The sequence below is a fragment of the Triturus cristatus genome, chromosome 3_2 (genome assembly GCF_964204655.1).
Source record: "Triturus cristatus chromosome 3_2, aTriCri1.1, whole genome shotgun sequence".
Classification (NCBI taxonomy): domain Eukaryota; kingdom Metazoa; phylum Chordata; class Amphibia; order Caudata; family Salamandridae; genus Triturus; species Triturus cristatus.
The window spans coordinates 1,092,601,760-1,092,624,244 of record NC_140584.1 but is presented as its reverse complement, the minus strand read 5'-3'; the positions used below and the strand labels follow the sequence as shown (position 1 = coordinate 1,092,624,244).

The window sequence follows — 22,485 nt, the reverse complement described above, 5'->3', positions numbered from 1 at the left end:
GACCTGCCTCACACTGCTACTGTCTAGTCTACGCGCTGCGTACAGGCGGTCAACAAACATTAACCAGCCACTTTTTTAGGAAGAACTGGTGTACTACTGTTACTGTCCATATTGCTTATCCATAGATGCTACACTTTTTAGCACGGCTGAGAAATGCTTGCAAGTTGCAATATACTAACGCACACCATTTCTTTTTTCGCATTACAGACGCAAGATTCGCTTCTACGAACCAGAGCTTCTGAACGATGCACCAACTACCAGTACTAGGTTCTTCTGAGGTGAGGGGTCCCTTCACTCACATCTTCATTTATAAATGTATATAAACTAAATTGCTATGGGATGGTGGTGCTGCCTTCCACCACTTCAGTTATCATGATTTAATTCCCAACTGTATTAGTGTAACAATGTATTTTGTTTTAATGTTATTGATTTGCCGGTTGGTGCTGCTAAGATAACAGTGTACAGACCTTCTCAAATTGAAATAAAAATTTTAAACTTACATAGACTTCGTGGTATTTGGTGTGGAGTGGACTAAGTTACACGATTGAGCAAATTAAAGTAAGGGTGTGCATGTGAATTGCTTCCACGACAGAGGTTGGGTGTGTTAATGTTCTGGGTTGTCTACTTGTTGGTTGTCTTGGGGGGAGGGTTCCGAGACCTAATAGGTATGACAAGACAGTACTATAGTCAAGCAGTGGAATTGTGGTGGGTGCGGAATTTCTGATTGAGGTGTGCAAGGAAGGTCCAACCTACCATCACCAACATCCTATTTTCTGGTGCAAATGTATGTGCAAGATCCCTACAACAGTTGTATGTCCTATAGGGTATCATATCAAAATATTAAGAAATCTGGTAGGGCTGTTGCTGTGAATTTTCAAAGCCTAAACATCAACAAGAGTAAAAAGTAGTACAAGACAACGACCCAACGGATTGTACGAGCTACTGGTGAATATGAGTTTTATATTACAACCTTTCACAAAGAGTGGCACTGGGCAAGACTAGCTACTACAGTACAGACAGACAGACTGATAGTATGTAGTAGTACTCAGTCATCGTAGCGGAGGCAGGGATAAGCTTTTTGAAACCGTACAGATCGAAGGATAATTGGTGGTCAAAAAATTGCATTTGGAAACACACTATAGTTCGGGAGAAATGGGGCAGTAAAAGTTATGGAATAAGAAATATTATTAAAAACAAGAAGACTTACTGGGGCCAGCAGAGGAGCCCTCAGCGGTGTCCTCCTCGTGGTGTTCCTGTCCCGCCGACTGCCCAGTCCCTGCCCGTCTGCCCCTGGGTGCTGATGAACAGGAAAGATATAAGAAAGACAAACATTGATGGATGGTGTCAACTTAAGCAAATACAATTTTTTTCAACAACGGTCAAAAAACACTTATCTAAACAATTGCAATAACTACATTGACCGATCTCATCTGGTCAACATGTAATATCGGGGGATTCGCAGTTCGACTACTTAAGTTACTATTTATCAACAGTAATCCATTCTTCCATTCTGATTCCAGAAAACTAAGTTACAAGTAAGCCTAAGTATTAGTACAACCTACCACCCAACCTAGCCCACCTATTCCAGGCATGCCAATTGTACATTAAGTATGCATTTCGACTGTATTCCTCAACAATGTGTATGATCCAATCATGGAGGACACATTAACATGACTACATTTTTTGTATATACACAATTGTGGTTTGATTGATGCTCATCTGCTACTGCTAAGTAACTGCAAAGCCTACCTCCACTCATTGAACAAACTAGAAAGGTTCTAAAGACTGGCGTACTAGCAGCACGTCACGTAACTGAGTGAGGGGGCATCACGCATACCACTAACCAATTAGAAGCTCATACAAAGTACCTAAACCTATGTATCAATCCGCCCCTATCTATTAGTGACAGGACAAAGTAAGGAGTGGACATGAGTCACTGTAGCATTACGTAACTTAATTTCTCTAAAATAAACTTGTAAAGAATCACGCTAAGCAAGCGCAAACGCAAAGCTGCAAACAAGTAAGATTAGTAGTAGCGCAGAAGAGCACCTGTGTCATAATCACAGAACACTTTTAAACATTATTAACCTGGAATGTATTGCAAGCAGCAACATTCTATCTGGTTGGAAGGAAAAAAAGATATTCGCAATATATAACATAGAGCAGAAGAACAGACACAAAGTTGTAATAATTAAATAGGTACTCACCAAGCCCCGGGACCTCCACTCCTAGCAGGTCCAGCAGGTCCTGCTCACGGTCCAGGATGTCGGACCACCGGTGCGTCAGCTGTGCCTGGGTGCGCCGGACCCCAGAGATGCGAGACACTGCCCGGCGCACCTTCCCCCACCGCTGCCGACGCTCCCGGAGGCCGTACCCGGACCCAGGCCTGCCACCTGCTGCCAGGGTTGAGGGGAGGTGGCGCTGCACAAAGAAAATTAGTGCAGCCAACTCCGCCTCCCCAAATAAGGCCCGTGCATGCACCCCTTGTGGGCGCCGCCTTCCGCAAGGAAGGCGGTCGCGGCTCTGGCTGCGCCGGCGAACAGCCCTGCCCTTGGACATGGTTCTGGGGACGGGGCGGGAAAGAAAAGGTAAAATAAATAAAGGAGTAAAGGAAATAAATAGCAGGCAATACAAAGAGAAAAAGTAGCTAAAAAACAAAAAAAAAGGTACACAAAAACCAAAAATATAGAGGCAGGAAAATAGTTAGAGAAATAATAAGTAATAAAGATCCGAAAAAAGTGGCTATAAACAAAGGATTGAAAAGATTTAGGGAGGATTGAAAATCAGGCCCCAGAACCATGCAATAGAGTGGAAAACAAGATGGCCGCGCCCGTTGCGACCACGTGCGCAAGTTCGCGCGATATTTTCTCCCTGAGCAAGCAAAAAGCAACGCGATCAAGTAAAAGCGATCGCGAACAGGAAATATCGACCGCGAACATGCATTGCGCGACCCGGAACAGGAAGTAAACAACGCCAGAGGGCGGGACAAGTGAAAACAAGATGGCCGCGCCCGTGAGCGACCGCATGGGTAAGTTGGCGACCCGCGAACACGCAAAAAATACCGCGAACAGGCGGCAAAAAACTTCCGCATCTTCGCGATATTTCCGGCGTGTTTGCGGAGATTTTCTGCATTCTCGCGATAATTTGCGGAGGTTAATTCCGCAAATTCCGCCCACCCCTACAAATTATGCGGCAGGGTTAAATCAATTATCTGCAAGAAGCAATTATATGAAATTATGGGGCAGAGTCTTTGGCAGGGTTCTTTTGTCAGGAATCACATCGGCATGCAAAATGGTACGTTTTTTTGCAGAACAAAATGTATGCACATTGACTTGATCTCCTTAAAAAATGTATTAACCAACAACACATGCTGATTTAGTATTCAATGAAGTTCTAATCACCATTTTATTAGCACTCAGAGTAAAGTAGTTTGAGTAAAGCTAACAAAGTTGCACTCAATAGAAAACAAGTGTTATGGTATACACTTACTGTAAAAAAAAAAAAAGGTCAGTTCTGCACAAACCATTTATTTTACAGCTAATATGAAAGAGCCTGACAGAAAAATATTGTATGTTTTATATTTTTTAATAGAGTTGTCTCCTTGGTAGGCACTGCACTCTTCACAATATCAAACCTTAAAATGAGAAATGAAATGTTTACGATTTTCTGTACCCTGAGTATCCTTTTAAAATAACATTTCTCTCCATGTGTTCCCATACCTAATGTCTCACGCAGTTTGGTTCTTACTTTCCCTCCATGTTAAAACAAGCATTTGCAATGCGATAGGTCTCGCATTCACGCGAGTATGAGATATTGGCATTGTAATTGACAATCACTTTTATTTATGTTTTGGTTTTTAAAACATAAATAAAAGGCCTTGTCATTTACAATGCCAATAGCTCTAAATCTCGCAACTGGGAGACCTATTGCATTGCAAATGTGTGTTACAAAATGTGACGTTTACTGCACACATTTTAAACATTCTGCCTCCACCAAATGACGCTGCAGGACACCCGGGATAGAACGTATGCTGTCTGCAGAGACAAAGACATGTGGTTTGTGTGATATGCAACCCAACCCAAGCCTAGCTGAATACAGTCTCGGCAATGACGCTGAACATCCTGTGATTTTGGGCAAATCACTTAATCTCTCTGTGCCTAACAAAAATGAATGTGTCCTCATGTAACGCAACTGGTGCTATGTAAAGCGCTCGGATACCAGATACCGGGTCAAGTTCGCGCTAGATAAAAGTACTAAAAAGTTATCTTTTCAAGAGTTTGCAAGATGTTGTGCTGTTGTGTTTACATCTACGCCAACGTTGTTTTGCAGAGTTAAACATTGTTCGTTACTAAGTTATATGTTGTCTTTGGGGCTAAATATGAAAGTGATATTGAGTGGCGAAGTGGCTTGCAGGGCCTTGCTGATGCTCCGATACTTTCTGATATCGAAAATATCCTGGTGAGGATGCAACAAGGCGCTATCTATCTCGAAGGCAACCTGGAATCTGTATTTTAGTCGCTTCTTCTCTTCCCTGGAAAGGCTGGCTCCCCTTTGACCCTGGTGACCTATCGCGTCCTTAGTGTCTGTAGGGGCTTATCTGATCCCCTACCCCCTTGTACAGATGGAGGGAGGGGGACCGGTAGAGCAGGGGGTGCGGGGAAAGCGGAAACACACAATGGAGAAGAGGGGGCTGTTGGACTTGGCCCTTCTAGCAGGTTCACCCCTGAACTTTTTGCTTTTACTGGTGACCTGGTGGTAATGATTTTTGGTTTCTGCGCACTTTCCCTGTGTCCCAGAGTAAAGTGCGTGCGCACTCTGAGTGCATGTGGTGAGATAGGCCTGCCCTCCCATAGGAATGCATGGGGAATGTATGTGTCCCTGGTAGTTCCTGATGCATGGGGTATGCAGGGTCGAGTCTGGTATGTACAGATTCGTGTGATGAAATGCTGCGCGATTATGTGTGCGGCGTGCATGTAGCTAGTATGGAAGTGCCACTTCTGGATGCTGGCATAAATGTGTAGAGACTGCCTGTCGCGTGATTGGCTGACTGAGGTCATGTGACGGGCTAGGGAATCCCCAGTCAGGAGGAGTCGCCCAGTGGTGAATAGGGAGATCAGCAGCTAGATGGGTGGGAGGAGTACACCTAGGACCTGAATAGGGCTGGGCTTTCCCCACACAATACTGGCTCCGCCCCCTGTGGTGCGACTGATGACCCTGGCCTGTTCAGTGAATAGGGAGAGGGGCTGAGCAAAACAAAGTGCTCAGGAACCAGTTGTAACTGGTTCGCCCCTCCCCTGCACCTTGAAACAAAGGTAAACCTGTGTATAAGAAGGGGCTGTGACCCAATGTGAAATGTTCTGCTTTTGATCCTGACAGGAGGGGGCTGCTGGAGGCCAGGAGGGACTGCCACTTAGGACTGCCTTCCTGTCTGGAGGGCCCAGTGAGCTGGCCCCTGGCCCAGCCTTGCCCCCTGCCTACCTTCCTGAACTTTGATATCCTCCCCTAAGCGCTGGGAGCGCTTTATTTGTACCTCAAAGCGCCTGGAAGCGCTTTTATTTCACTTATAGCGCTAGGAGCGCTTTTATCTGTGGCCCCAGCATCGAGAAGCTCTTTTCCTGAAAAGCGCCGTCCTTGTGGTCAGCAGCGCGGAGCTGCGATAGTTAGCGAGGGAACCCTGGCGTGGGATTCCCCGCTTTGCTGCCGTGCTGGGAAGCGGGTGCCCACCCCGCATTGTGGTGCTCGAGCGGGAGCCTACCCCGCTTTATGGAAGAATTACTATCCCTAGCGGGTGCCCACCCCGCCAGGGACTTTGCGCTGTAAACGGGAGCCCACCCGAGTACTTTTGCTGTATTATACTGGGGACGGGAGCCTACCCCGTATTGCCTCCGCCTTAGAGAATTCACCACCGCTGGTCCGGGGGCTTCGTTTCAAGTGCCGGGCCCTCCGACGTCCGCAGCAGCCGCGCTGGGATTAATCCCAGGCCTCGGGGATTCCCGCCGCGTCATCGTGAAGCTGCGCCGGCATTGGTTCCCATTCCGCCGCGTCATCGCAGCGGCGGCGCTGGGATTGGTTTCCACCACGCGGGTCTCGAAGTGCCCGGGAGACTCGGCATTGCGGCCGTAAGGACGGAAAGGGGTCCCGGAGAGAGCCCCACCGCCACCAGAGACGTCGGCACAACCTCCGCTTCCGCCCGGTGAGTAGAGGGGGGGGGGTCGCTCCAGTGAAGGGGCCCTGATTGTGGCTAAAAGAGTCCTCCGAGTAGGACTCCACCGACGGGGGCAGTGTGCTCGAGCCCCGAGAGGCTCCAAAGCGGGGCAGCATTGTTGGTCAGAACCCGAGTGAGGCTCCAACGAGGGACCAATCTTTGTTGTAGAGCGCTAGTACGCTCCAGCAGGGCACATTGTTTCACGAGCCTGCGAGGCTCGCGAGTCCCTGAGAGGGACTCCAACGAAGGGGGCAGAAAGGTTAAAGAGCCTAGAGGGCTCCAATGTCCCCAGATTGTTTGTTTAGAGCCTAGAAGGTTCCACAGGGGCTTATTGTTTTCAGAGCCCAAAAGGCTCCAGCGACTTGGGGGTATTATTCCTCAGAGCGCCAGTGTGCTCCCATGTGGGTCATATGTGTTTAATGGCACAGTAGTGCCCAAGGTCATTTCCCCAGCTGCCCAGCACTTAGTGGGCAGCTGCAACGTTTAGGTGGTGCCCTGTGCGCGGGCTTGCGCAGCCTGCGCAGACGCGCCCTGACATTGCTGGATATTGTGCATTTCTGCACCCCTGAGAGGCTAGTTGGCCTGGGGACAGTTTCCCTGTGTTGTGCCCTCCCCTAGGGTACCTAGCGCAGTTTGGCGCCATTGTGTTTTCCTGCACCTCTGAATGTTTTGATGCATCATGTGTAATGTGTTTCTGCCCCTACAGGTATTGTGATACTTAGGTGGTTATTCTCCCTAGGGCAGGTGGTGCTGATGTGTTCCTGATTCCCTGCGTAATATTTTCCTAAGGTGGTTAGGGTTGCGTAGGTGGTACTTACCTGTTACCAGTGGTTACTGGTTGTGCGCTATATGCTCTAATTGGTGCTACAGTGATTGTATGTGCTATGTCCTCAAAGTGTTATTCCTATGTTCTAAGTGCTAAGTTCTAAAAGTGCTAATTCCTGACAGTGGTCCATGTGGCCCTGTCCCCTGTACATATAATCCCTTGTAAATTCTGCCCGTGCCTGTTGGCACATTGTAAAGTGTGTGTTTTTATCTAATGTGTTTGGTATAATACAAAGGCTATTTTTATATAATACCTTGTGTGGAGTTTCCTTTGTGGTGGGCCTTGGGTGTTGTTGCTGGGTGCGCGCGCAAACGCTTTACACATTGCCTCCGGGATAAGCCTGACTACTCGTGCCAAGCTACCAAGGGGGTGAGCAGGGGTTATCTTTGGCGTGTAACTCCCCAGCCCTGACTAGAGTGGTGGTTTCTGCCTGATTTTGGCGCAAGCCCTAGCCAACCAGAAATCCCATTTCTAACAGGGGCTAAATAAGACAGAGAGAGAGAGGTGGACAGCGAGACAGAGACAGCACATAGAAGAAAGAACAATATACACAGAAGAAGAAATATGTGCAGAAAGACAGCTGGGGAGGAAATGGAAAGAATGAGTAAAAGAACAAGCATTGGCATAGCCAATAGGTCTCGCTTTTGAGACCTTATAAGTGTTTAGCCATGCAACAGTTGCATAACTAAATACTTATAAGGTCCCAAAAGCGAGACCTATTGGCTATGCCAATGCTATATCTTTTATCAGATTTATTTATTTTTTGTTGGCAACAAATCCTCATAGATCACATTTGTAGGTCCACAGATGCCACATTGGGTGTACGACACGGTGGACAGTGATCTGCTGGAGGTAGGTTGGACATCACACTATACATCTAGGTCTGCTGTAGGTGACCTGATGTATTTTACCATTACCTCAGCACCCTTGGTTGTGGCTTGTCGAGAGATGAAGCTCTTGGCACCCGAGGCAAGGAGTTTGCAAATTGTGCTTATTGCTATTGTGTGTATTATTGGTAGGTCTCCTCTGAGCTTAATTTGTGCCGGTATTAGCAGGTGGTGGACACTGGCACTCACGTTTGGGAACTGCAGACTTTAACACGGAGAGGGAAAAGCAGAAAAGGGAGACCGAAGAAGGACGAAAAAGAAAGGAAAACAAACAAGCAACAAAAAGACGCGCGGCCGAGAGATGCGCTCTGTGGTGGGGGAAGGGGAGGAGCATTGAGGCGCAAAAGTGAAAGCAGGCTGGTTTACGATTTGTGTGCGATGTGCACGCACCATGACGAGAGAGGAAAGCCATATGGCGCCTCTGCTAGTCATTGTGTGTGTAACCACACGCCTGTCGCCAGTGCACGCGCCAGTGGGCTGAAGCACTTCCCCAAACGGATTGCATGGCGGCACGATGCACGTGATTGTGCGTGTGTTCGCCATGCAATCCACTTTTGGGAGCCCCTTACTAGAGTCTTGCATAGCGATTGCTAAGCAATAGCTAGGAGAGACCTAAAAAATTGAATGTAGGTGTTTGTGGAATGGTTTAGACCAAGCTTGGAAAGGTGGCACTCAGTAAGAGGGGTGTTTGGCAAGGATGTCTTGAGTTTTAAACTGCGTAATAAATTGTGGCTTCAATCCTTCTAAATGTAAAGTGATGCGTTCCGAGTTTGTGGGAGGATGATCATGGATGGGTTACTCACCAATGGCTGTATTTTGTGTGAAAAGAGATCCAATTCAGGGCATGTTCAAACACTTTTCCCCCAGTTATGCAGAATCCCACTCTATTCGTTATGATGCAAAGATGGCGAGAAAAAATGAAAGATGCTACAGGTAGGGAAGGAGGGTGATATATTCCCATCCTGCTCTTGGTTTCAAGCCTTTGCTTTTTTGCTAGGGCTATAAGTGGTAATCAATTGGGTTGTGGTACTACACTTAGTTGCACCCTCACATTACAGCATCGTGTTCATGTTGGATGAGTAAGGAATAAACCATTTATTACGTAATGCTTGCATCAGACACCACCCTGATTTGTAGAGGTCTGCAATTTGAGTGTCTTGCTTATGCGATTTATTCTTATCGCCTTGACAAATTAATGGTCTACTATAGCTGAAAGGCTTGTGAAAGAGAGCAAGCAGTGAAACAACCTCAACACGAATTTAACAAGTTTAATACTTTTCATGCAAACATGCGGCAGCCTCGTTTAGGACTCATTTCCCCCTTATGTAGCATTCGCTTGCAAAACAAACAAAAAGGCTCCGAGCCAGAGCAAGAAATATTCACTTTGCCAGTGCTCGTTTTGAGGGCGTAGCAGATCAAAAAAAACTTTGAAGCGAAGATTATCCCCAATTACTCGCCCGCTGCAAAATAGAAACACACGGAGCGAGCGACCTAGGCTATCAAAATGGCAGTACGGCGCTATACACACACACGCACACGCACACAACAAACGTACCACGTGCAGACCAGCTTTTACCAAATAATAGCAGTGGGGGAGAAAAGAAAGGGATGTTGTAAACAAAGGAACAGAATGACAAATGAAGCTCGATACAGAAAACAACGCTAATATCAGATGGATAGAAAATGCAGGGGGGGGGTGGGGGTGCGGAGCAAGTGTGTTGACGTAAACAGTGGACTAATAAAATGCATGGCCGGAAACGGATGCATGTTATGAGGGGCAGCACGAAAATATGCAGACTCACAATGTAGCCGTCGCCAAGGGAAGACCTGATGGTGGGGATTCGGAGGGCAAGTATATTGGGTGCAATATTGCATAGAGAAATCTGACGGCATGGCGAAACGCAGTTAAGCGCGGTATGGAAGGGGGCGGCCTCAGTGGGTATACAGTAATCGGCACTAGAGAACGGATGAGTAAGCCACAAAAGACCAAGGGTGGTCAGAAACGTTTAAAGGAATGCGGGCCGAAACGCTCAAGATGACAGGGTGATTGGAGAGGGAGAGAGAGAGAATCAGAAGCCGCATGGGACATCTGTTGGCGGTGACAATACGGGTGAAATCGGGTATGGCGAGAAAGCAATTATAGGGTTGTGGCATAAAGCAGATCCTAGCTTAGTGGGGAGGGGGGGGTGGAGGGTTGCATCATGTGTAAAGGCGCGCTAGTAAGTACTAGAATATAAATGATCATTGATATAAACTAAGCCATCCCAAAAAGCCTAAACGAGGGCGGGGGGAGAAAGCCTAGAACGTGAGGCGGAGAGCAAGAGTAACTGGTAAAGGCGAACGGGGGCAGATAGTAGTTAGAAAGACAAGTTGGTAAAGGCAAAGAATATAGGGACAGCGAAATAATTAACTGACAGGAAATTAGGTGGGGGGGCATCGAGTACGTACTCAATAACAAAAGAGCTACTGCAAAAAGTACAGAAAAGAAAAATCGCAGATTAAGAGACCAGAAACGTGCTACGAAAGACGCAGCGCGTGGACACAAAATGCATTAAATGACACCATATTCTCATAACTCTTTTAATTACTCTCACGCTAGTAGTAAGTCAGCTCTTTCATGAATAGTTGGGCGGCCCTTAAAAGGGCCTTTGGTTCTTTCTCGTCTGTCCGTTTTGCTGCTCCTAGGAATCTTTAGAACTCTTGGCTCTGCTGTGAGCTCTTCTTGCCTTTGCTCTTGCTCGGAGAGGGTGCAGCCGCCGCCGCGGTCTTCTTGGGCAGCAGTACTGCCTGGATGTTGGGCAGCACACCGCCCTGTGCGATTGTGACGCCGCCCAGCAGCTTGTTGAGCTCTTCGTCGTTCCGCACGGCCAGCTGCAGGTGGCGGGGGATGATGCGGGTCTTCTTGTTGTCGCGCGCCGCGTTACCTGCAAGCTCGAGGATCTCGGCCGTCAGGTACTCGAGTACAGCGGCCAAGTAGACTGGCGCACCGGCACCCACACGCTCGGCATAGTTGCCCTTGCCAAGTAGGCGATGAACACGGCCAACAGGAAACTGGAGACCAGCGCGGGAGGAACGGGTCTTGGACTTAGCGCGAGCCTTGCCGCTGGTTTTTCCTCGTCCTGACATGATAGCGATTTGTGGTAGAAACTACTAAGCAGAAATACACCGACTGATAATGGAGCTTTGAGCTTTTCTGCCGGTATATATGCGAATCGTCTCACGGCTGATGACCAATGGAGAAGGGTGTAATGTCGAGAGGCGGAGACTAGCCACCCCTAAGCCACTCTGGTGTCATTGTGCCATGGATGCGATACATACTGACCAATCAGTCTGCGCAGCAATGGAGAAGAAGTCAGTTAGTGATTGGATGTTCATCTCAGCCACCGAAAATGCTTCCGGAAATGTTTTCAGGCGCGACATCCCCCAACCAATCGGCAGTTAGCGCGCGAATATTTCAAACAAGCCCGGCGGAGCGTGGCGCGCGCGCGCTTGGGGGCGGGGGAGCGGACCCTTTGAAGTGCTCCCAAAAGGCGGATTGCATGGTGGCACGATGCGCGTGATTGTGCGCGTGCTAGCAAGGCAATCCGCTTTTTGGGAGCACTTTTGAAACCGTATTCTATAGTCTCGCTTTGCAATCGCTTAAGCGATAGCAAGGCGAGACCTAAAAAAAGAAGTAGAATTAATAGACAGTGGTTGGGAGAAACAGAGAGATGGAGACAGAAAGATTAAGAGAGAAAGAAATGGAGGGAAATATGAAAAAAAAGCTGCGAGAGATAGAGAGGCCAGAGAACGAGGCTGGGGAGAGCGAATGGTACAAACAAACAGAGTGAAACGAGAGGAAGAAGAGGGCAATGCATGTAATGGAATACGTGGCAGGAGGGAGAGAATGGGAGAGGATGTGGTCTGTCGGCTGCGCTGCCGCCTCATGAATGTGTAATGTAAATACGGTGCTATGTAAAGCGCTCCAATACCTTCAGGTCGAGTTGGCGCTATATAAATATGCAACAAAAAAAACAAGACCAGCCCGGCGGAGCGTGGCGCGCGCGCTTGGCGGGGGAGCGCATTCCAGGCGGGGTAGCGGACTCTTTGAAGTGCAATGCCAAACGGATTGCATGGCGGCACGATGCGCGTGATTGTGCGCGTGCTCGCCATGCAATCCGCTTTTCGGAGCACTTTTGGGAGCTCCTTACAATAGTCTCGCTTTGCTATCGCTTATGCGATAGCAAGGCAAGACCTAAAAAACAGTAGATGTTTCAGCACCCAGGCTAATATGCTGCATTGCTAAACACATATAAGGTCCCAAAGGCGAGACCGATTGCATTGCAAATGCTTGTTATGCACAGCATTTCCTCTGGCGTGTGTCGCCCAAAGAGCAAGGCAAAGGGGCAATTTTAAGTTGAGCATCTGGTTTTAAAGAAGAGTCTTAATCAAGACGTATGCAATAGGGAAATGCCATGTGAAAAGGCAGGGGCAGAGCTCAACTGAGTCGACTGTGGGTCTTATGGACTGATTTGATACGAGGGAACCCTCCTTGGTCATCTCCAGATAGTCCTGCAGCCTATGATCTGGCAGGTCAGCTATGAAGGATTTCATTCCTTCCTTTATCTCCCGATTATATCTGCCCAATAATGCTGCTGAATTGGCTTCGCTTAAATGTGTAGAAGCTGTAACACAATTTTCCAATAACATCCATCTTTTTGCTTTCCTTGCCAGGAGATGCAGTGGTCTCTGGAGCAGAAGCATGTCTTCTTTGCACTGTTGTGTTGATCCGGTTCAGGATCAGTTTTGAGAAAGTCTGGATCTTGCGGTGGAGGTTTGTATTTTTTTTACAAGCCTCTCGTTGCGGATTTTACTGTAGCTGGAGTAAAGAATTTTTCCTGCACAACGTCGATAAGACCTGGAAGAAGAGGTAAAAGAGGTCTCAGTGTATTTCGGGGGAGTTTTGATAGGTGACAAAGCTTTCCATTCGCGAATTGGTGACATTGAGGTCGCTCTTCAGTGTTGTTGAACAGGAGATACGTTTAAAGGTTGCAAAGGCACCAGTTGCAAGGAATAATGTGCCGAATAGGCGGAAGACTTGTGCCTGTTCAGGTGATGAAGGGTCCATAGAGATGATCCTGACCAATGTGACGAAGAAATCCCCATCTGGGTGATGTTCGACGTCAAGAGAGGTGTTCTGCGTCGTACTCTGTATTTTAGAGATAACTGGAGATGTGTCTTTCCAGCGCAGAGGACTGTTTTGTTGTCGAAAGCATTACCTTTGACGTCGAGTGCCGTGATCGTGACGTCGAATGAAGTGATCAGGCAGGGGCATAACTGGCTGTGGAAACAGTGTGCCCCTAAAACTATCAAAATCTTTAAAAAAACCAATTACAAGCAACATGAAATGGTATGTAAATACCATCCTATGAGTTTAATTTAAAAATCCATTTTAATTACCGATGCTCAGGCTACGTGAAACCCTGAAGCAGAATCATCCTTAAAAAGGGGAATACCCTCCATTCTCCAGATCACTCACCAAAGGAAGTTTGAGGCATAACCATACCAATACAAGACCCATGAAACAACAATAAAATGTTTGTTGAGTCACCATTTGTGAGATAGTGACCACTGGTGTTGATACAGGGTATAACCCTTTGTCGACGGTTTTTCGCAGAGCGGGGAGGATCGGTAGGGAATTCAGGAATCTGCGGCTAGACTGTGTCTCAACCGGATATTATGTTACCGAAGGTAAGCAAGTTGCACATCTGATAGAGACATCTAGCTGCAGATTCCTTAACTTTTGAATTAAATACCATAGCTATACCCCCTGGAGGAGGGTCTGTGAACTAATCCTACAACAGTTCAAGAGAACCAGCCGGTCAATACCAACAACCAACTAAATGTACATAGGAATAGTAGGAAAAGAGCCAGGTTCTTAATAGTACCAATGATCACTATCACAGAATATATAAATAATAATAATAAACCACCCTATAAGCCCCAAAAATTCGAGTCCTGAAGGAAAAGGGGGAAAAAACCTAAATAACCATGCTAGAGTTATCAGATATTATCATCTATCCTCCAAGGGTAAAGAGAACTCGTGGACCAAAAGGGTAAAAGACAAAAGCCTTGTAATCCATATTTTCACATCAATAAAGAAATATTAGAAGGACCGTCCTGATAAAATCCATAAGGGACTCACAGGACTCATCCCCATTATAATAAGATGAATGAGCCTCAATACAAAACGTAAGACATAATCCTTCCACCATGAAAGGAGAAGAATAATACCTCCCTGGTATAAAGAACATTTGCTTAACCAAATGACCACCCGAAGATTACATCATACATCAAATCATCTTTCAATCTAGTATAGGCTTCCATCGGTATGCCAGATGTATAAAATCTCGACACAAAGATGTGGATATATATATCGGGTAGTCCTAAGATCTACAAACAAGTTTGTCCCCTCATGGCCTTAAGAGCCATGGTCCTCAGTCTGAATAGAGCCTCAAGTCATGGACACCTCGAGTCACCAAAGGGAAACTAGGAGAGAGAAGCAACTGCATTTCACACTAAAACTACTTTGTTTTCATTTTCTCTTTCTTTTTTTTTACAACCAAACATGTGTAACAGTTGCACACAGTCTGTATACATGATGGCGAAACAGAACTAAAAAACCAGTTCAAAACACTTTATATTATTGAAAAAGGTACCGCACCTAACAACAAACCACCTTAGGTAACGTGTACCACCACAGGTAACCTGGTATTAAGATAATACCTCCTGTAAAACTGAACCCTTGCCAGTAGTAAACACAAGCGATCACACTTGCGATCCAAAAGAAAATTTGATTATTAGTCCACCGACCCATACACAATATACATATATATATATATACACACACACACTTTCCAAAAGATATGATGCCATTCGTAACATGAAGGAATATAACAAAAAAAGTGACAAACCAATGCCCAGTACATCCAGAATAGACTAACAACCTTGGCAAACTTCTAACTCAGATTTAAGTTCTGCCCCGGAAAGTGAATCGGATTCTGAATTAAGGGATCCTAATCAAGTCAACCCACAAAATAAAAAAACACCTGGTGAGGAACTTCATTTTTTAGTAATGGACCGCAGGGCAACTTTACGTCCACGAAATCCACAAACAAGCATTGGGAACAGAACCCACAAACGCAGACAGAGGAGAAAGGAGAGGAGGCAACACATCTAGACCCAGACGAAGGGCCACGGGTCGTTGGAACCGGCGCTAAATAATCATCTCACTGACACTGAAAGCAAAACTATTATAGACTTGGCAAAAATCAATCTTACTCTTGCAGAGGAACAAATTCTTAAAATGGGCCTTTCACATTTCCCCATAAGTAATTTCAACTACGTAAAAACGAGAATGGATGTATATCGATGCATCAGGAAGTTGAAACTTAAGAAGTATTTTATGTTGAACAACAAAGAGAACAGCACCAATAAAACCTCATAAGATTTAAGCCAGCCACAACAAATAGTAACTGTTGCGCCTGATACTGACAGTCTGTTATTAACAGACCTTGAAGACTTATGGGACGAGGGCAATACACAGTTACACAGACACTCAAGCCAATACCAGCATACATCCTGAGCCCCCCCAACCAACTCCCTTTCGTGGCAAATCGACCTTCAATCCCATCATGGGCAGAGACTCCATTGAGATTTTCAACACACAAATCACTACGCAAATAAAAAAACTACACTACAAAGTGGAACATTCTAAGAATAAAATCAACCAACGCATCATGAACTATCACAAATTAACGACTCGATTAGAAAGTAATAATTCCATTGTAATCAGGAGCGTGGATAATGGCGGAAATATAGTAATTTGTGATAAAAAAAAAAAAAAAAAAAAAAAAAAAAAAAGAGTACACCAAGGAAGCATTGTCACAATTATCAGACCGCTCTTGTTATTCCAAAAGCAATGGAGCAGAATTGAAAATAATATATAAAAACTACAATATTCAACTCAATTCATGGAGAACCAATAATCTGATAACCCGTGATGAATACAACTTCCTGAAAAATGAACATCCTGTGACACCTACAATTTATTTTATCCCCAAAATACACAAAAATGCAGAACATCCACCAGGAAGACCCATTATCTCAGCACGCAATGGTATCCTAGAACATACGTCACAATACGTTGATTACTTTTTGCAAGGACATGTCCAGTCATTACCATTATATGTGCGAGACACTAAGGATTTTTTAACCAAACTCAATGAGTGTGATTAGCAAAACAATTACCTATTGATTACTCTTGATGTAACGTCTCTTTACACAAGTATACAACATAGAGATGGACTGAATGCCCTCCAATATTATTTATCCAAGAGATCAGATTCTTTGATATCACACAGCAAAATGCTTATTGATATGGTAACCTTTTGCTTAGACAACAATATATTTATGTTTAACAACATGTTTTTTAAGCAAACTAAGGGCGTAGCCATGGGAGCAAGCTTCTCCACCAGCTATGCACGTCTTCACATGGGCTGGTGGGAGGAGCTGGTGGTCCACACAAAATTTCAGTTTCAATGTCAAAACAACATCATCGTATGGCTGCGATATATTGATGATCTTTTTGTTATTTGGTCAGGATCAGAACAGTCTGCACTCAATTTCATCAAGGCTCTGAATGACAACCCTTTGAATGTACAACTGACAGCAACAATCAGTGCTGAGATGGTTTATTTTTTTGGATATGCAAGTTTATATTAAAAACAACAAGATTGAAACAAAATTGTATCGTAAAGAAACGGCAGGCAATGCTACCTTGCACGCTACTAGTGCACACCCACGTCATCTTATCAATAGCATTCCCTACGGGGAAATGCTCAGACTCAGAAGAGTCAATAGTGATCTTGTGACTCTTAAACAAGCTCAAACTTAAAGAAAGGCCAGATTTTTTGCAAGAGGCTATACATCCAAGATAATTGACAGCGCTATTGCCAAATCAATGAAAGTAGAAAGATCAAATCTACTATGTGGCAAACAGGCAGCCAATTCCAGTGATATTCAACATTTAGCCACTCAAAACCCTGAACAATCTAATTTTAGAGTAATCCTGGAATCTAACAAGCAACACAAGGAGATTCGTAATATCCTTCAACGAAACCGGCCATTGGTTTTAGATGATCCAATCATAGGAACGGATTTACCAAATAACATAACCGTTACTTACAGTAGGGCTAAGTCAATGAGAGACATTCTGGTCTAAACCAATTCGGATGTCTTAGACAATTGCAATTGGCTACCGACATACAAGGGCTTTTTTAAATGCAAGGTATGCAGAGCCTGCCAACATGCAATAAATACTTCAATGTATGTGACTCCCTTTGGCCATAGGCAGTTTAAAATCAACAAACTCCTTACATGTAAAACAGAATATGTAGTGTATGTTCTTTTCTGTCCATGTGGCCTCCAATACATTGGAAGTACCAAACTACAGGCACACAAACGCATTTTACAACACTTGCGCGCAATTAGTAATCAGGACAAAACCTATCCTGTGGCCAGACACTTTAGAGACAGACACAATTCCAACAATGTAAATCTAAAATACTATCTTATAGATTCAGTTCCAACCAGCCGCAGGGGTGGTAATAGAGAAGAGGCAATGCGTAGGTTAGAAACCAAATATATTCTGTCAATGGATTCTAAACAGCCTAATGGGTTAAACGTAACTGAAGCTCTTTACACTTGCATATGATTACCATCAACTGCACTTGTTAAAGGACTTTCTTGCACTGTCATAGATGAAATTCAAATCTTAGTTATCATTTTCAATACTTGATGACCCAAATTGTTCCCTTTTTTACATATTTGAACATGTTTAGAGACATGTGGACCCATATTTAATTATTTATATATTTACATATTTATACGACTTTTATATGTATTTATTTATCTATTTGATGGACATGATCCCTATTTATGTAATATGTATGAACAATTTTCTTTATTTTAATTTTAAATTGACTTATTATCTGATGAACTGCAATGAACAGATCAACAAAACAGATCAACAAATCTCTCAGAGGCACAATGTGATACGTCCACGTCTTAGCTTCCTTTGATTTACCACCACATCAATTAAGCCTTTTCTGAACAGCCAAAGTTGATTCACTTAAATTCTCTTAGACCAAGCACAAGATTATTCCTTAGACATTCCTTAAGGTATGAAATATTGCTTAGCGCCTCTAGTATATTGGTATTCTTCTTCTAAGACTAGTGGTGATGTCAAAACAAGATAACAGAATTGTGGATAAAAAAATATTTTGAATTCCTTTTTTACACTTTTATATATACACAGCACATTTACATAAAAGTTTAATAATTAGACAGTCTCTAAGATCCAATTTTGCCACATCAAGCCATATTTTTGATAAATAAGATATTTGGGATTTAGATAAATATCAATAGACAACAAGTTGACAAGTCTCATTCGATAAAAAATTGAAAATTATAGTATGTAAACCAACAGAGGTATCTATTAACTTGGCTCAATGATTTTACATTTAAGTACCTACTTTTATCAATTGAATGCCATACATAGGATAAAATGCAACAGAAATCAACAAAGTGCATTTTATACCCAGAGGTCTAATTGCTGCTATAACTCATTACCAATCGTTTTTTATTTGGTTTTAACCTGTCATTGTATTTATGTGTGTATATATATATGTTTACATTGGTTCTCAATGTTGGCTCAACATTAGTGACTACAAACTAATTGCACTGCTCAAACATAGAATGAACTACAAAATGACAGATGTCATCTATGTCTATGACTGTCGTTACTTCACGTTATTCACTTTTCATGCAGTCACTTTAAAAGCTAAAGAAACTTTCGCAGCATTGTCATGTGAACAAGACTCCGTGGGAGTTGAAACGCGTAATGGCGACTGCTAATTAAACAACATCTCAGCAAAACCCGTGGTCCGTGTTTTCTCGCCAGGATTGGAGCGTGATGGTGTTTGCAATATATACACACACACACACACACACACACACACACACACACACACACACACACACACACACACACACACACACACATATATATATACACACACACACATATATAATCATTTACCCTTCTTCAAGAAGTAACAGCATGAATTCTCCAGGACCTTTAACTACCTAAAAGAGAATTAGATACATACTTCAAAAAAGACGGTAATATCTAATCTTAGACAGAAAAACATTTACAGGAACACTGTAGGAGAGTAAGAAGACCTTCTTATCCCAAAAACATATCCAATCCAATCCAATCCAATAACAAATGAGCAGACTACGTAAGTAGTACACATCCTAGCTAACCAATCCTCCGCTTAGAGTAAGGCGTATACCATAAAAGGTATGAACTCGAAACTAAGCTCCTTATCATAGTAAAATAAAGAATAAAACCACTATGCAGCCGCAAAGACCAGCCGGAGATCAAACAGTCAAAACCGGAGGTAAAATCTCTCCCAATAAGAAATAATTAGTGCTTAAGACTTCAACACCACAAGCACAACAACAGTTGAAGCAGGAAATAAACCTTTACCCAACTTAAAGATTCTATCAACGTGGCTGGTCAAAAAGGAAGCAAAAGAGCCACATTACAAGTGCATCAAGGAGAATACTGACACCAACAGACTCGAGGAACCTCATCCCTCGCAAGAAAGCATGTCTGCAAAGAGCAGCAAAACAGGCCATAGCCCACCACTCGAAACCGTGGTGTAAAAATCGTACAGTCTGAGTCAACTCAGGTAAAAAGGAGGGAAGCCTGCATCACCGGGTACCCCCATCCACGCAAATTAATTAAGGGAAGGAGGAGACAGGCTAAGGAACTGACCCTCCCCGACTAGTCTAAAACCTGCATAGAGCTGCATCGGCTTGTGCATCAAACAGATGAGCCCCATCAAAGGGCATGTCGATCAAGACCAACTGCAAAAGACACACAATTGATGGACAGAATGCAGAACAAATCAAAACATTCACCCACACTCAAGAGATCTGGGTTAAATCCATCATTCTTTTGCTCACCATGCCACCCCAGTTTAGACATGGCCATATGCAAATCAGCCTTGACCCTGTGCCTCATGGGAACAGTCCAGCCCGAACTGCCAAGCCAGGTCCTCCCTGGACCGGAAACAAGCATCCTAGGACCAGTTTCCGGGTTTCACCCCTCTTCAGCCAGGATAGCTTGATTCCAGTAGCACAGTGAGCCCAGGACCCACGTCTGGGCATACCTGGCACACTTATGGCGAGAAAGCAAAAGACACACAATTGATGGACGGAATGCAGAACAAATCAAAACATTCACCCCCAGTGCTGGTTCCCAGTCCAGGGAGGACCTGGCCTGGCAGTTCGAGTTGGACTGTTCCCATTGGGCGCAGGGTCAAGGCTGATTTGCATATGGCCAGGTCTAAACTGGGGTGGCATGATGAGCAAAAGAATGATGGATTTAACCCAGATCTATATACTGGGTTGAATGTATGACATTGTTCTGCATTCTGTCCATCAATTGATCTTTTTGCATTTGTCACCCCGAGTAGGACGGGTATGCCCAGACGTGGGTCCCGTGCTCTCCATGCCACTGGAGTCAAGTTATCCTGGTTGATGAGGGCTAAAAGCCCGTAACTGGTCCTAGGATGCTTGTTTCCAGTCCAGGGAGGACCTGGCCTGGCAGTTCGGGTTGGACTGTTCCCATTGGGCGCAGAGTCAAGACTGATTTGCATATGGCTGGGTCCAAACTGGAATGGCATGGCGAGCAAAAAAACAATGGTTTTGGGCCTAGATCTCTGTAATGAGGTGAATGTATGACATTGTTCTGCATTCTGTCCATCAATTGTTCTTTTTGATCAAGACTGACTGGGCGGCTTCCGAAAATCCAGACTCCCGGAGTCATGCGTGCCGGCGCAATGACACAGCAGAAGCCATGGCCGGCCTAAAGGAGTCAGGAACTGCCGCAGAGAGCAAACCCGCCGGCGATGATGCCGTTATGGCACCTACGACCTCCTTGGGGCACGCCAGCACTCCAGAGGGAGATGAGGGCCCAAAGACCAGATGGAGAGATTCGTAGTACTCCTGCATCTGCTTCCAGGTCGCTCCGGCTCCAGGGAAAACTGGGAGGCTCTGGACGGACGTCAGAGCGGGAGTCCCAGCACTAGAGCGAGAGACACCTTATCTACCCATAGTGCGAGTCAAAGACACCATAGAGGGCCAGACCTTCGACCTCTTGTGATTCTGCTTACGGTGTGATGTCGACAGAGAACGGGAACGTTGCAGTTGACCACGGGGTGAAAAGCGTTTCTCCTGGATAGACCTCTGGCCCGGGAGGAAGATCGATAATATGAGCTGGAAGTCCTTGACAACCGTGTCATCAGAAGCTTCATACGTCGCTCCCGCAGCTTCTTTGGCTTCAACCACTGACAGGCATCACACTCATCGTGGTGCTCACCCAGGCACCACATACAGATAGAGTGTGGGCCTTTACCAGACATCTTGCGAGCACAGGACCTACAAGACTTGAACCAAGAGGGCATAGAGCACACTGTTTCAGACGAAAAAGATAGTCAAAGCAGGCCGAAAAACGGTCAAAGATACGCTTCTCTGGATCCGTGTTGCAGCGCTGGAAAGAAGAAACTGATGTCCGCATGCCGGAGGTGACTTATATGGCTCCATTGACGTCATATCCGGAGATGATGTCATCACGACGCCGTACGACACTGCCACCGGCGCGTAGAGGTACTGCTGAAAATGTTTGCGGATCCAGACTGGTGCCTGGGCAAAATTCAAAAGTTAAGGAATCTGCGGCTAGATGTCTATCAGATGAATTAGATGCTGGGGCTCATGGTGGTGGTGATGATGATGATATGCCAGTGTTGAGAGCTGGATTTTTCGGATTGAGATCTCCTCTTGTCTGAACCAGTTTTTTCGTTTTCCAGGAGGGTGAAGAAGGGAAGACCTCTCCAGTCTTTTCCTTTTCTTCTTTCGCTTTCAAGTCTTTCATCCTGCCACGTAGTCTGATCCCTGCTCTATCCTTAAGTGTTCTTTTTGACATTTTGCTGCAAATGTCACATTCCTTTGTGAGGTGCTGTAGAGATAAACCCACCACACAAATCTTATGGCCATCAGAAGAAGCTTTCTTTCCGACATAGGACGGGCACTTCGTGAAGACATCAGGCATGACAAAAATAAAGAATTTTCCTCAGAAAAGTGGAAAAAATGATTTTATTCGTCAGAAAAGGATAAAAGGTTAACTAAATCACTTGAGGTGTTTTGAGAGCCTGCCTGAAGAAGCCGGAAAAAAAAGGACTGACACTCACAGGCAATCTGCCACGTCATTGCATTGTGGGATAGGGTCTCTCTAAGATCCTTGAAGGTATAGTTCATGTTTTTTTCAACTTACCAGTGTTAGCATATCAGGCTGTCTTTTCTTTTTCATGCTATATATTCAGTCACAACCCTTTTCCTATGACATTGTTGTAAGCATTGCAGTTCTTTCCTCCTGCAGTTCCTACCAGCATTCTCTG

At 44.9% G+C, this 22,485-nt stretch overlaps 2 protein-coding genes across 2 annotated transcripts in view; both read right to left on the bottom strand.

Moving 5' to 3' along the window:
* Nucleotides 1–22,485, bottom strand: part of NLK (nemo like kinase) — a 1,424,501-nt gene that overhangs the window by 905,129 nt on the left and 496,887 nt on the right. The gene's annotated exons all lie outside the window — the stretch shown is intronic.
* Nucleotides 10,516–11,044, bottom strand: LOC146859188 (histone H2A-like). The gene has a single exon (XM_085646943.1). The coding sequence runs from the start codon at nucleotides 11,042–11,044 to the stop codon at nucleotides 10,610–10,612; it is 435 nt and encodes a 144-aa protein (XP_085503069.1). The 3' UTR covers nucleotides 10,516–10,609.

Bases quoted from the DNA above. Each gene is read 5' to 3' on its own strand.
- LOC146859188 (XM_085646943.1), bottom strand. From the start codon at position 11,044: ATGTCAGGACGAGGAAAAACCAGCGGCAAGGCTCGCGCTAAGTCCAAG.